The sequence below is a fragment of the Alligator sinensis genome, unplaced genomic scaffold, assembly GCF_000455745.1.
Source record: "Alligator sinensis unplaced genomic scaffold, ASM45574v1 scaffold502_1, whole genome shotgun sequence".
NCBI lineage: Eukaryota > Metazoa > Chordata > Crocodylia > Alligatoridae > Alligator > Alligator sinensis.
This window is the reverse complement of record NW_005841896.1, coordinates 2329015-2342695: the sequence shown is the minus strand read 5'-3', so window position 1 is coordinate 2342695 and position 13681 is coordinate 2329015. Positions and strand designations below refer to the sequence as shown.

The following is a 13681-nucleotide window of genomic DNA, read 5'->3' as shown; positions in this document are numbered from 1 at the left end:
GGCGGCAGCAGCTGCATCCAAGCCACCCTCGGCCCGCTCCCCACTGAATGCCATGCAGCCAGCCATGGGAAGGTGGTGTGGTGGTGGCTTCTGTGTGCAACACCCCTGCACCCCCCCCTCCCACCCCCGGCCTGCAGAGGGGCACCCTGCCTTCATCCTCCAGCCCTACTCCTGGGAATGGACTGAAGTGCAGGGGTACGTACGGAGGTGTTGTAGTGTGCTGCTTGGGGCACCCGGCGTGCCCTCGCTCCCTCAGCCACCTTTCCCCTCCCCCAGCCCTGCCCCACTTACCTCCAGCGGCGAAGGGTGAGCCTGAGCCCTAGCCCAGCCTTGGCTGACTCAGAGGCTTAGGCCCTGCCCTTCCTCCTCTCCCTCCCCTTCCGGCAGGGCTGGGGGTTTCCTGCTATTTCTGCAATCAGCTCTTGCGGGCTGGAACTTGGCCAAACTGCAAGAGCTCTTTGCAAGTGGAGAATCCATGGTTTTCTCTGTTTTTCCATGGGAAACGGAAAACCTGGATCCTTGGTGATAACAGTTTTTTGCAAAATGTAGCATGGGCATAGACCAATGTTTCTAAATTTCCTCATGTGATTCCTACAAGATAATGTTATTGAAAGGAACATACTCCCTCTTTTTAGTTGGGGTAGGATTGCTTAGAAATTGGAGGAGGCAGGAGGCACAGAAATGATGAGACAGTTTCCCTTAGATGTCACAAAACCATCGTTAAGTGAAATTAGTTTGAATTTGAACAAAGCTTTGAATTGCTTATTTAAGAAGTCATTATAACTTGGGCAGTAGGGATTGTCATCTGTTTTAAATTAATGTTTTTAAGTAAACTTGAGTCGGCAAAATCCTTCTTAATTAATTTTGTGTGTACTGAAGGAATTCTAATACTACACTGCATTTTGAGATCATTACCTTGGTGGCAGGGGTTATGTCATAGTTGCAAGGAGACATTTATAAAGTTGAAACCTTTCATTTGCTTTCTAACTGCAGTCTAATTCTACCAGTTAATTAATGGGAGTATTTTGCTATGATGTTTCTTTTTGACACTTACCAGCATATTACATAATATCAGTTTGCTTTTTGCTGGAGAGGTCCATAAAAATAATGGAGTAGAAGAATCCTTGATATTTTCATACTTAAAGCTTGTGTTTCTAAATCACTTCTTTTAGTAAATAGGAGTTTTTAATTGGATAGTATTCTTATGCCAGCAACAACAGTTACTGATGGTTTTCTTAACTAGTTCTCTTATGCTCGTCTGTTTCAGTGCCCTCATTTTTTGAATAGTGACATAAAAGTGGACTTAATACCACCAGAATTTTAATAGACTCAATTGAGTAGTAAGTTTGTGTTGGGTATATTAAAAAAATCATTCTTCAAGATAAACATTTTGGAAAATATCACAGATTATTTCAGATAGCTAATACTTGTAAAGAAATACCTGCAAGTACTTTCAACTTTGTGGCATGGCGGTAGCTCTGCATGGCTGTCCTGACAGTGACATAAAGCAGCCCACTTTGTCCTGTATTATCTGCCACCTTCCCAGCAGGTTGCATTCCACACATTGCAGAGCTGCTGATCCTCCTCCACTCTTGCTTTGACTTGCTTTGGTGGGGGGAGTTTGAAGACAGATTCTGCTATTTTTAAGGGGCCTTTCATTCATCAGAAGGGGATCTGATAAGAAGTATGATAGTAAGGGAATGTTAATTTGTTTTTATGACTGCATAATGCCCCTTTTGTCTGTGTTTGCAGAGACTAAGGAAGTAAATATGACAGGCGGTAAAGAGAGAGAGCAAGCCAGACATGAAAGAGTATTGCTTGGTAACATCAACTGTTAATTCAATTCAAATCTTTATTTTTAAAAGCCACCCTTAATGAAAGCAACAAATTTGCCATTTTCTGATCTGTCTTTTCTATCGTTGTTTTTGTGGTTGTTTTTTACTCAGGAAAACTGTTATTTGTCAAGATTAATTTTGCAGTCAAGTGAGCTCCAACTGAAGGAGTTCAGTCTGCATGGGGATGTGGCCTGCCCAGTTATTGTGGTCCCCAGCTGATCATTGTGTGCATTAGCAGTGGTTCTCAACCTTGTTTGTACCAGGACCCATTTGTAAACATCAATGGACAGTCCTGACCCGTGCCTCCTGGCCCCTGCCCGCCAGTGTGTAGGGCAGGGGGTGGGTGTGTGGGGCAAGGGGGTTCCCAAGCACCACCTCTGAGGCTGGAACTCTGCCAGCCTGCAAGGCAAAAAACACATTTTGCCCCAATTTTCTCCTTTTAAAGGAGAGTCCATTTTTAATGTTTGTTCATGACCCTTTCATATATTCTTGTGACCCATTTTTTTTGGGTAATGACCCACTGGTTGAAAAACGCTGCATTAGTGTGATCTTTTGCCTGAATCTCAACAGTTTTTTTTTTTTTTTTTTTTTTTTTTTTTCTTCCCCAGGCTCCTATTAACATGTATATGTTGCCTACTAAATTTTGTATTTTTTTTTCTTTCATGTGTTGTGTGAAGATTGACAAGAGTCTGAGGTACAAAAATTTTGGAACATAAGGCCTCCCACAGCCCTTGAAATAATATCCCCTCTTGCAAGGGAGACCTTGATTGCTTTCCCACCTGTTCTGGGGAGGAAAGTACCATAGAACAATAATCTTGTAAAGCAAGATAATTCCCTCTGGTACCACTGAGTGCACTTAGGTGGAAAAGAGACAGTTAGGCATGCGTACCATGAATAAAATGGAAGGGGCTAAATGGAATGACTTGTCTTTTAATTACTTCTCTTCTGCCACCTCTGAGTAGGGAGTGCAGGAATTGCTCCTGTGGTAGGTTGAGTGATCCTGTCCATGGCTTACCTGCACCGCTGGATTTAGTGTCAAAGAGCAGGAAAACCAGCAATTTCCAATGGCCAAACAAATTGTTTACAGGCTGGAGTGAGTTTGAGAAATGCAAACCAATTCGGGTATATCTGATGAATCTAGGTCCAGGACTGGTGTGCAGTGGAAAACCAGAAGAGTTCTGGACAAATGGAGATGCCTTCCCAGAAAGCTGGACTCTTCCTGTTGAGCCCTTATTACAGTTCAAAACTGCCAATTTATTGAGAATTCTTGGAAAATGGTTCACGTTAGTTACAGTAACTTTCTTGACAAGCAAGCCACCTAAGTTTGCAGCAATCTAGAAAATATGAGAGTCTGCCGGGAAATAATGCCTCCTATTCTTTTTCAGCCAGATAATTGTTGAAAAACGTATTAAACTAGTATAGAAAACTTGTACTTCATCTCTGAACATGCAGCTGTTTTTAGCATAGGTTACCTTCTCCATGAGTAGTCTTGTTCCATGGATGAACAGGGACCTGTATCCCAACATCGTGAAAGTTCTTGTCCCAGTTGTGTACCCACTGTCACACAGCCTCCACACTTCTGTCATCCTGAAAGTGTTGCTCCTGGGGCTGTACAGAGGATGTGGCAGCACAGTCCATTCAAACAATGAGATTTGCTTCTGCGGTGCACAGGATGGTGTGGAAGACTGCTGTGCAGTAGCAGCACTTCAGACATGTCTTCATTGGGACAGGCTCTTTGCATAAGATATTTTTGTTTCTTCAGGGTCTTGATGTGGAACAGACCTTCTGAGTTTTATCATGGTTACCTCTAGGCAAGGAATTGACAAGAACACCACCCTCTATGCCCGTGATTTACTTAGAATCATAGTCATAGAAAATTAGGGTTGGAAGGGACCTCAGGAGGTCACCTAGTCCAACTCCCTGCTCAAAGCAGGACTGTACCCAACTAGATCATCCCCGCCAAGGCTTTGTCTAGTTAGGTCTTAAAAACTTCCAAGGATGGAGATTCCACAACTTCTCTGGGTAACCTGTTCCAGTGTTTTACTAGCCTCCTAGTGAGTTTTCCCCCTAATATCTAACTTAAACTTCCCTTGCTGCAACTTGAGACCATTTTACTTAGGAGATAAGAATTAGGAGGTATTACTTTCTGGCCCCTGGCAGATGTCGTTTTAGTCATTGATTGGGATCTGATTAATTTTATCCCAGATCCCCAAAATTACACTTCTTGCCATGTCAAATGTACATGGCAGAGTGTGTGATTTGTGGGGATCTTGTGTAAAATTGGTCAGACCCTAGTTTCATGACTTCTGTCTTGCAGGGAGCCCAAAATCTGGGGCTACTTGATGCTGTACTTCCTACGGCTCCTTTCAGTTTGTCGGTAGCTTATGCATTAGGTTGCACCTTGCAAACTTAGGCGCAAGCATATGGGGAGTTGATCAGCTGGGTGAACTCCCTATGTGGCAGCACCTAGAGCTACAGCGGTGCAGCCTAATGCGCAGTTCTACTCTGCAGCTTTCCACTTACTGGCACATGATGAGCTGGTCAGCTCATGGCCTCCCCACAATGGCAACTAAAACCACAGCAGTAGAGCCTGATGTAGTGTTCCACCACATAGCTTTCAACCTGCCAGCACGTGGGACATCTTTGTGGTTAAATGTGTGATAAATGTTATATCTTCCAGAATTCTCTGACTGAGCCTTGTGTATAGATTTTTCTGGAGGTGTGTTGGGGTTATGGCTGGCTCCATTCATTCCAAGGTTGGGGTAGGTGAGGAAGATATTTTGTTTTGTTAGTATTAGCTATTTCATGTGGGAAGAAGAGTTTTTAAAATGGTCTCATTACGTGAACTTACTTTCTGCAGCAAGAAGTTAAACTAGAGTCCTCAGCTGGCTGGACAAATGAGGCATAAGGAATTGTAACCAAACAAGTTTAACTTTCAGTGATTTGAATCTCCCTTTAATGTACGATCTTAAACTAGAGATGCTGCACCATGGGTGGTGATGGTGGACTAGTACAGCCAGAGGTGGATAAAAATCAACGATTTAAAAAAAAAAAAAAGGATGTTATATATTTTTTAAGATATTAAAAAAAAACTTTTTTTATAAAGATGGTTTTAATTTAAGATGTGTTAAAGCTCATACATATCATGGAATAGGGTTTGTAACTTCTAACTATATACTATTTGAGACAATATATTCATGTAACATTTTTAGAAGTTTTATAAATGGGTCACAGCAGGCCATGGACTGTATTGGAGGTCTAGTCTCATGGAGCTCCCAGAGGTGCCTCTATAGACTTTTAAAGATTAATGAAAACCACTCTACCCAATAGGACTCAATGCTGAGTCTAGAAGATCCCATTAAACATCTCTGTGATGCTTAGTTTCAGTTCTCAAACTGTGGATTTGTCTCTCCAGAGATAACATCCTTGTAAACAGCAGTATGTGGAGTTGACAGAACAGACCTGATTACCCACCCATCAGCCTTATTGGCTCTCTGCACGTTTGTGTACACACAGTCGACTCCTTACCTTTTTTCTAAAAGTGCAAAGTTTTTTCAAGAAGTTAAATCAATAAAGGATGCCCAACAACAAGATTGCACCTTTTGCAGAAAACAATGATTAAATTGAGGCTTCCTGACCAGTGATTTAACTAGTGATTTAAACCAAATCCACCCTGGTAGCAGCAAGGACTGAATCTTTTTTTATTGTTGTTTCCTCCCCACCATCCACTAACTCAGTGCCTAGAGCTGATGCCCTGTTTTCTCTTCCCTCAGTTATGCTGCTGTCTTGAACATCTTGAATGATCTTGACTATCTTGATTGAATGTTCCACCTGTCACTAGTTTGTGTAATCAGTACACTCTTTTGATAGACAATACAGATGTATTAATTGTTTTCATTGCAATTGTCTGTGCCATTGGAGATGCATGTTAAGTACCTAAATTGAACTTCTACAGTACAGCAATAGTAAAATCCTGTCTGCAAAATAGAAGAGGCTAAAAATTGTTGGGCTTATCCTTTTAAGAGTTTGTGGGAAATCCGCAGTACTGTTTAAAGTATGGCATAGGCAAGGCAAGTAGTACTGCTTATCAAGGTTGCCTGATGCTTCCTATGATAAGATTTCTGTTTTCAGTTGCTTATAACTTTGACAAACTCTAACCAGCTGGGGTGACAACTTTCACACTGGGTATTCATTCACACAGCCATTTCTAAGAGCAGCACTTGCAAGAGAGCGTTGTTTTGACTTTTCTTTCTCTCTTTTTTTCTTTCTTTTTTTTTTTAAAGCTATGGGCACTTTTTTATTTTCTTTGAGCAGATCTGCTGACCTTCAACTTCACCTCAAGGACTTGAAATTTGGTGGGGGAGGGGGAGTTGGCCTTTACATCAAGGTGTCTCTTGTTCTTTGTTAGGAAGCTTCCTAAAGACTTGTAAGCAAATGTTCAGCAGACTCGGAGATTTTAGTTTCTAAACCATAAAGATGCTGTCCCTGCTAAGCATGCTTTGCATGTGCCTGCCTCTACTGCTGTACCATCCCCATGGAAGCTTCTAAGCATCCTAAAGGTATAAGGACTCATGTAATTACAACTGCTTTAGCAATTGCTGGGTTGGGGATTGAGAGCAGGTGAACTGGGTCTGGTAGGCTGTGGTGCCCTGATTTTAAATGTAGGTGGGACAAGAGCTGGACTGGAAGAGGAAAGAGGAAGAAGAGTAGATTAGGAGCGTGGTTGGGATTAATGCTGAAAGTTAGAGAAAGGGAGTGAGAAACTGACTGGGAGTTGGTGGAAGCAGCAAATAAGCAAATTGCCTAAGGGGACCAGACTGGATGTCAGTGAGATTATTTGTAGGACCCTTGTCTCATTTGTAGAATTAGGAAAGTTATGTTCAGGATTTCGGGAAGAGAAGGAAGATTGTTATGGCTAAGGCAGTCAAATGCTACTTTGAGTTGAAATCTATCCCTTATTGCCGTACTAGCTTCATTGTTTAAAGTCTCTAGGAATCTTCCAAGTATGGAAAAATAAATTAAACTATTCAGAATTGTGTGGTATGGATTAATGCCTTTCTGTGACTTGTACTTGCCTGTACCTGTATTGATAGTCTCCAGTGCAGGAATAATGATGTGCATCTTTCTAGCACATTTTACATTTTTTGACCCTTAGTATTGCAGGTATGTACTGTATTTTTAAGTAACTCACAACTTGAGCATACAGAACATTTATCTTATTCTTTTAATTTTAATTATATATCTGATTTTAATTGCATATCTTCCTTTTCATAAAATTGCTTTACTGTTGCCCTTGTTTTTTCTGTGGCTGTCTACCCAGAGAGATATGGGGGTTCTTAATAACTGCTGGATCTATTCAGGGTCTGGACTGTTGCTTTGGTTTTACAAGCAAACCCCCCTATACTTCTGTGATGGGAGGACTGGTATAGGTGCCAGGCTTCATAGATTTCATTAGGGCTGGAAGGGACCTTGTAAGATCATTGGGTCCAGCCCTCTGCCTAGGTGGTAGGATGTTGACTAGGGTCAAAGGATCCCAGCAAGATAGGCATCCAAATGTTTCTTGAAAGTGTCCAGAGTAGGTGCTTGTACCACATATGGGGGGAGTCTGTTCCAGGCTGTAGGGGCTCAGACAGTAAAGAAGTTTTTCCTTATGTCCAGCCTAAAACAGTCTTCCATGTTTTTGTGACTTATACCTTGTCTTTCCTTGGGGTGCCCTGGTGAACAGGTATTCTCCCAGATTCTGATGCACACCCCTTATGTACTTGTAGGCTGCCACCAAGTCACCCTTGAGCCTATGCTTCTCCAGGCTGAAGTCTCATGGCTCTCAGCCTCTTTTCATAAGCCATTGTCTCTTGCCCTCTGATCATGTGTGTGGCTTTCCTGTGGACTCTTTCAAGCTTTTCCACATCCTTTCTGAATTGTGGAGCCTAGAACTGGATGAAGTACTCAAGCTGCAGCTTCACCTAGGCTGAGTACAGCAGGAAGATAACTTCCTGGGTCTTGCTTGAGATGCATTGGTAGATGCAAGCCAGAGGTTTGTTTACTTTGCCGGTTGCAGTGTCATATTGATGGCTCATGTTCATCTTGTGGTCAGTCATGACCCCCAAGTCTTTTTCCGGTCGTGGTGCTAGTGAGTGTAGCACTGTTGAGCCTGTTAAGTGTGATGCAGGGGTTTCCCCCCGTCCCCTCCTTCACGGTAGAGCACTTTGCATTTCTTTGTTTTGAATGCCATCAGGTTTTCATATGTCCACCTTGCAAGCCTACTGAGGTTGGCCTGGATTGCCAGCCTATCCTCAAGGTCCCCCATAGTTTGGTGTTGTCAGCGAACTTAGGCAGTCCATTTCTGACACCAGTGTCTAGATCATTTATAAAGATAATAAAGAGTACAGGTCTGAGAACAGAGCCTTGGGGGACATCACTGATCACATTCAGGCATTCCACCATGATCTTCTAAACCTAGTTTGAAAATTGCCTGCATAGATGAAACCTGTGACTATAATAATATCTGCATTCTGAGAGAAAAATTGCAGTTCATCTCAGCTTCTAGTCAGCACTTTGGTCAAAAGTGTAGTCTAATGCTGGTCTCCCTAATATGGTCAAGCAGCATGTCTGCTTGCCTTTTACTTGTATTTAGAAGTAGCAGCTAGCAATATTGTCCTGCTGTACTGTTGTAGTCTTGTGCATGCCACTTGTAATATAATCATAGTTCTCATTTTCTGCTTGCAAAGTAGTATATGTAGTGGAATCCTAGTTGCTTTCCCAAGACAGCTGTGGTGAGCAGGTTGTTCTGATCTAGATGGATCTTACTAACTATGGGATACCAAGTCAATCTGGAATTGGGCTATACCCTTGTGTCTTGCCAGCATGATAAAAGGCGCTTTCCGTAACAGCACACCAGAGAGTTCTAGTATGCTAGAAAACAATGATGTGATGATCAACTATTCAAATCCTATTCTTTGCTATAAGTAGATTGAAAATCTTAAAGACCAGAAGAGAAGCGTGCAGTCTTTAAGCTGCAGGCAGATGCCTTTCTCTTCACCCTCCAGCTACCTTCACTTCGTTATGTATTAAAAAGTATGGTTGCTTTAACAGTTGTGGTTCTGCTCCAGAAAACTTTGCATAGGACAAGATTGATTAAACGGTAGTCAAATGAAAAGGTCAGTTGTCCTAAAAGCTTTTCTCTCCTTTGTTACACTGGTCTACTACCTTTCTTGACTATATCTGTTTGCTGGTAAACTGTATAACACTCCATAAATGTCACTCTTGGCATGGTGTACTTGGAGGACGTGTTTCTAATATACAGAAAAAGAAAAAGCAATTGACTCGCTCTCCTGTGGTTTTTAAGCACATAAGCCTGGCTGCTTACGCATTCCACACACTTTTTTTCCTGCTCACTGAACGCTTTCACCGCAGTTCACTACTTAGACGAATGAACGGAAATAACAACAGTAGGTTAAAAAAAAGTTCATGCATGTTAAAACAGCTTTTGAAAGTAAACAAATTGAAAAGAATGCTGCTGCTTCTTACACTTATAAAGATTTCACACCTTTGGGGTGAACTCGCGTGTTCGATGTGGTGCTGCAAGTCCACTGCTTTAAATAGAATACTTGTGTTGCTTGTGTATAGGTTTTAGCCATTGTTTGGTAAACTTGAAATACAGATCTTCCATATTTGAAATGTGTTTTAAATTTTTGTAGCTTGTTCCTGCAGGGAAGGTAGAATGCTGTAAGCCAGGATGTGAAATTGCAGCACCCAAACTGCTCTGTGCTAAACTCCTCTGTAGATAGGACCATATGGTAAAGTTATTGGGTCAGCAGTGCTATCAAGCATGCTGTGCTGCTCTGGGCAGACTGCGTTACAAACCAGAAAGCAGTGTAGTTGTGCCCATGTAGCATCAAGGCTAGTTAGCTTAGGCCTGCCAATTGGAATTGTCATTCATCAGTGCTAATCAGTTGGCCTAAAGTACCATGTGGATGTAAGTACTTTACTTCTGATTTAAAAGGCAGTCCAGCTCAAGCAGTGCTGTGTGCCCAAGGGCACTGCTGTTAGGCATAGTAAGAAAATATGCAAGATGTTGCTGCGCTGTGCTCCGAGTTAGAGATAACTAAGGGTGCACAGCATAACTGACTTGCAGTTGGTCACTGTAAGCTACCTTCCCTGTGTAGACAAAGCTAGTAGTTGTTACTATGGATGCACTTGCTGGGAGAGGCACATTCTATCTATCTATCTATCTATCTATCTATCTATCTATCTATCTATCTATCTATATTTTTTTTTTTTTAAACTAATGAAGAAGTGAAAGCAAATTGTCCCAGCTACACTTGACAATTATACTTTAGTGGAAACACTTTTTCCATTGTCCTCCATTTAGTGACTCTTTCACTTTTCTCCTTCTGATTTTCTCACTGTTCTCCCTTTGCATCTCTTCTCTTCCCTTCCCTTTTTATTCTGTTCTGCTTGTCTTCACCATTACAGGGTCCTGTAGTTCCTTTCTCCATGTTTTTCTTTGGTTTCCCATTAAGACCCTCCCTGATAATAGAAACCGTGTCTTTAGATTAATTGAGCTTGGATTAGATCTGCATTCTTCCTACTCTCAGTACTCGGTACCACCAGAAGATCTAAAGTATTACTTATTAGACTGGCTTACTTTTCAGATATTCTGCTTCAACTTGCTCCAACTGGAGTAAGGGATAGTAGGTAAAATGAGAACTTAAAATAACGGGAATATACTCTAAAAGGCCAGTTGTGTTATTGAGCACTTAAGGCATCTATACATATGTTCTGGGGAGGCAGCTCAAAGATCTGCTCCAGTTAAAGCGCTCAGTGTCATGTACATCAGTGTCCCTGAGCTGAAAAATGGCAGCGGGGGCATTTTAACTAAAGCTTGTCAAATGAGCTTTAGTTAAAGTACCTCCCCTGCTGCCTCTTTTCCATGTTCCAGCAGACTTGATTAATCTATAGCCCGTTGGAGCAGCCTTGCTGCATGTGTATAGGCACCCTTATGTTAAGGACAGAAATTGTATGTAAACCAGTGTAAGCGATTGGAAACCAATACAAATCTGTAACACAACAGAAGTTCAGTGTGCATAAATAGCTTTCAAAATGGCTGAAACGGGTTTAAGATAAACCTGGATGGATGTAGTATCAGACTTAACTGATTTAGGTTAAATCAGTTTATTGAACTTATGTCGCAGATCCCCTCCAGAGTTGAGTTAACTTGCAGTCCCCCAGCATCCCAGGATGCTTTACACCTCTCTCACAAGTCTTTTCCCCCCTCCCCCCCTTCTTAGCATGGGCAGGCTAGCCTTCACCCAAGGTGTCTGCTCCAGCCAAGCAGGGAGGTGTGTTCTGGTGCCCTCCTTGGCTTCTGGCCTGGGCCACTGCAGGCATGCGGCTGCATTTCTGGAATCTAAAGCAAATGTCCGTTCACTTGCTTATCAGTTCAATCTACACAGTTTAGACTAATCTGCAAAGATTTAATCAATTTCAGTCTTGGGCTTTTTGACTGCTTATAGTACTTAGTCTTAATATGGAAAAATGTTTGTGAAATCTTGGCACCTTCAGTAGTTTTCTAAGCCAGCATAAGCACATGTGACTGTATCTTAGAAGTATGGCATTTTAAATAAATATCAACAAAAAACATGAGCTTTATTCTGACAGCAGCTGTTCACAATATCCTGGTTTACATGTTGGGTAGTTTTAATTGCCTCCTGTATAATAATATTGGTTTGAAATCTCAAAGAATTAAGCAACCATGGCAAATGTACCATTTTGAGAGAGCATTGTAACAAGCAGTGGATAGTCTTATTAATCTTTTATGTTTTACTCTTTAAGAAAACAAAAAAAAGAAAACTACTCGTTTTTCAGTAGAAACTTGTATATTGTGGTGACAGTGCATCTTCACAGTGTAACTAATTTGTACATTAAATATTAACATCTTGAACTACCGTTGAATTTAAATGATCATAATGTCACTTAACTTTTTGAGCATCTTCTTTGTTTCCCAGATACTTATGCCTCACTGAACTTTTCTAAAGGAATTTCTATGCAAACAGTTCAGTGTCATGTTGTGTTACAAACGCACAACCAGCGAGTTTTCTATTGAAAGCCTGTTCTACGCAGTCTGATCATGATTTAAGCTTAGACTAAATTTTCAAACTTTGTTTTTTATGTAAATTATGGTAAAAAATGAGAACAGTCTGGGGATAGAAACGAACAAGGGAAAACACCTTACTGGAAACCCCCTGAACTAATTGTCTGAATAAACTTGTAAGTTTATTGAAGTGTCTGAAATTTTATATTTGAACCCTTCATTCCAGTTTTGTAGCTTTTATGCAGTCTGAAAACTGATTTTTTTTTTTTTAATTTAATTTTATTTTTTAACAAATCCTATGGGTCCTACTTTCAGTTGACTTTAGTCTTGTGGCCAAAAATAGTCATGGGATGGTGTGGCTAGATGCAGGGTATGGTGGTGGGGGGCTTCCCTGTCCCCCACCCCCGCTTAACTCCTGCTACATATTTGTAAAGCTTTGAAGGCAGTTGGTCTGCTATGCAGAGAGGGTGCACCTGGAACTTTTTGCTAAAACTTGAAACTACAATATGTTCTAACCACAGTTAACTTAAATGAGATTGACAATAGTAAACTTTATTTACTAACAGTAGGTAAGACCCTCAACTTTTCAGGGAAGTGAGTGCAAGTACATTGTAGACACTGTTTGAATCTGCCTGTAAAATTTCTTGTTTTGTTGTGTATTAACCTGCTACTGTGCCCTGTCTCTAGAGTGAGGTTAATCTCCTCGTTTACCGTATACTAAACTTGTGGTGAGAAATACTTGCCGAGATCAGTAAGGTCAGAAATGCATAGGGTGGACATGGGTATCCTGAGCAGGACTTTAACCTTTGATATGTGCAAACTATTCTGTCAAAGAGGAGAGAGAAACTTAAAGAGCAATTCTTAGGTAAATTATGCTGAAAACTGGTACTGGGGAAAGTACTGCTTTTACCTCTATTTTGTAGATATAACCCCCCCTAATACAGTGAGGACATCCAACTTGCATATGTGAGAATGCAGCAGTTCTTCAAGTATAAAACTAGCAGTTAAGGAATGAGAAGGGCTTAGAGAACAAATTCTTGAGACTGAAGCCAAATTTTCCAACTGAGCACATATTTTAATATACTTTTTACTAGGAAAGTGGTGGGAACACCAACACCTGAGACATTAAATGAGACTGGAGAATAATCCCCAATTGTCAGGGAGATGGGTAAGGCAAAGACGCAACATGAGGATGAAAAATGCATTTGAAACTTATGCAGAATTGTATGATATGGACCGAAAGCTGCTTAGCTGAAAAACACTTGGTACCAAAATTAAACAAAAAAAACCCATTTTATTTGAAGGCAATGATGTCTCTAACATGGCACTTTTTTGAGGGAAAAAGTATTAATGTAATGGGTGGGATGGAATGTGATAGTTAAAAATGTATTTCCTTTTTATTGCCTGCCAAAGAGCACCAAGTAGTACATTTTCTAGAATCAAATCCTGCAACGTTTCAACTAAGCATGGTAATCAAGGGAAAATAGTTTTAGTATTGACTTTTTTCACCTGGGCTTATATTAGAATCATAGCTGTATCTGTTTTTGAGTGACATCCTGCAGCTGCAAGTCAGCTGGAGACCTCCATTCAGTTCCTTAGATTATAAATGGTGGATGTTTTTGTCATAGAACTTTTTGTCCACAAAGGATGTCTTTTGTCAGGGACAATGACAAAAATGCACTTTCGTTAGCCTGGCGTATAGGAACACTTGCACCTACTTGGGCTTTGTTTGCTGGGACTGCTTGTGGGGCAG

The 13681-nt window shown here is 41.1% G+C and overlaps 1 protein-coding gene across 3 annotated transcripts in view; it reads left to right on the top strand.

The window, feature by feature from the left end:
• Window positions 1-13681, top strand: part of RRAS2 (RAS related 2) — an 81868-nt gene that overhangs the window by 14711 nt on the left and 53476 nt on the right. Inside the window, exon 1 of one of the 3 annotated variants that reach the window (XM_025197409.1) lies at window positions 1789-1821. The exons of 1 other annotated variant lie outside the window; for it this stretch is intronic. In XM_025197409.1, the coding sequence (XP_025053194.1) occupies window positions 1804-1821 (18 nt within the window). In that variant the 5' untranslated portion in view covers window positions 1789-1803. Of the gene's footprint in view, window positions 1-1788; window positions 1822-4528; window positions 4598-13681 lie in introns of those variants that run through there. One more of the 3 variants, XM_025197408.1, reaches the window with a different exon arrangement.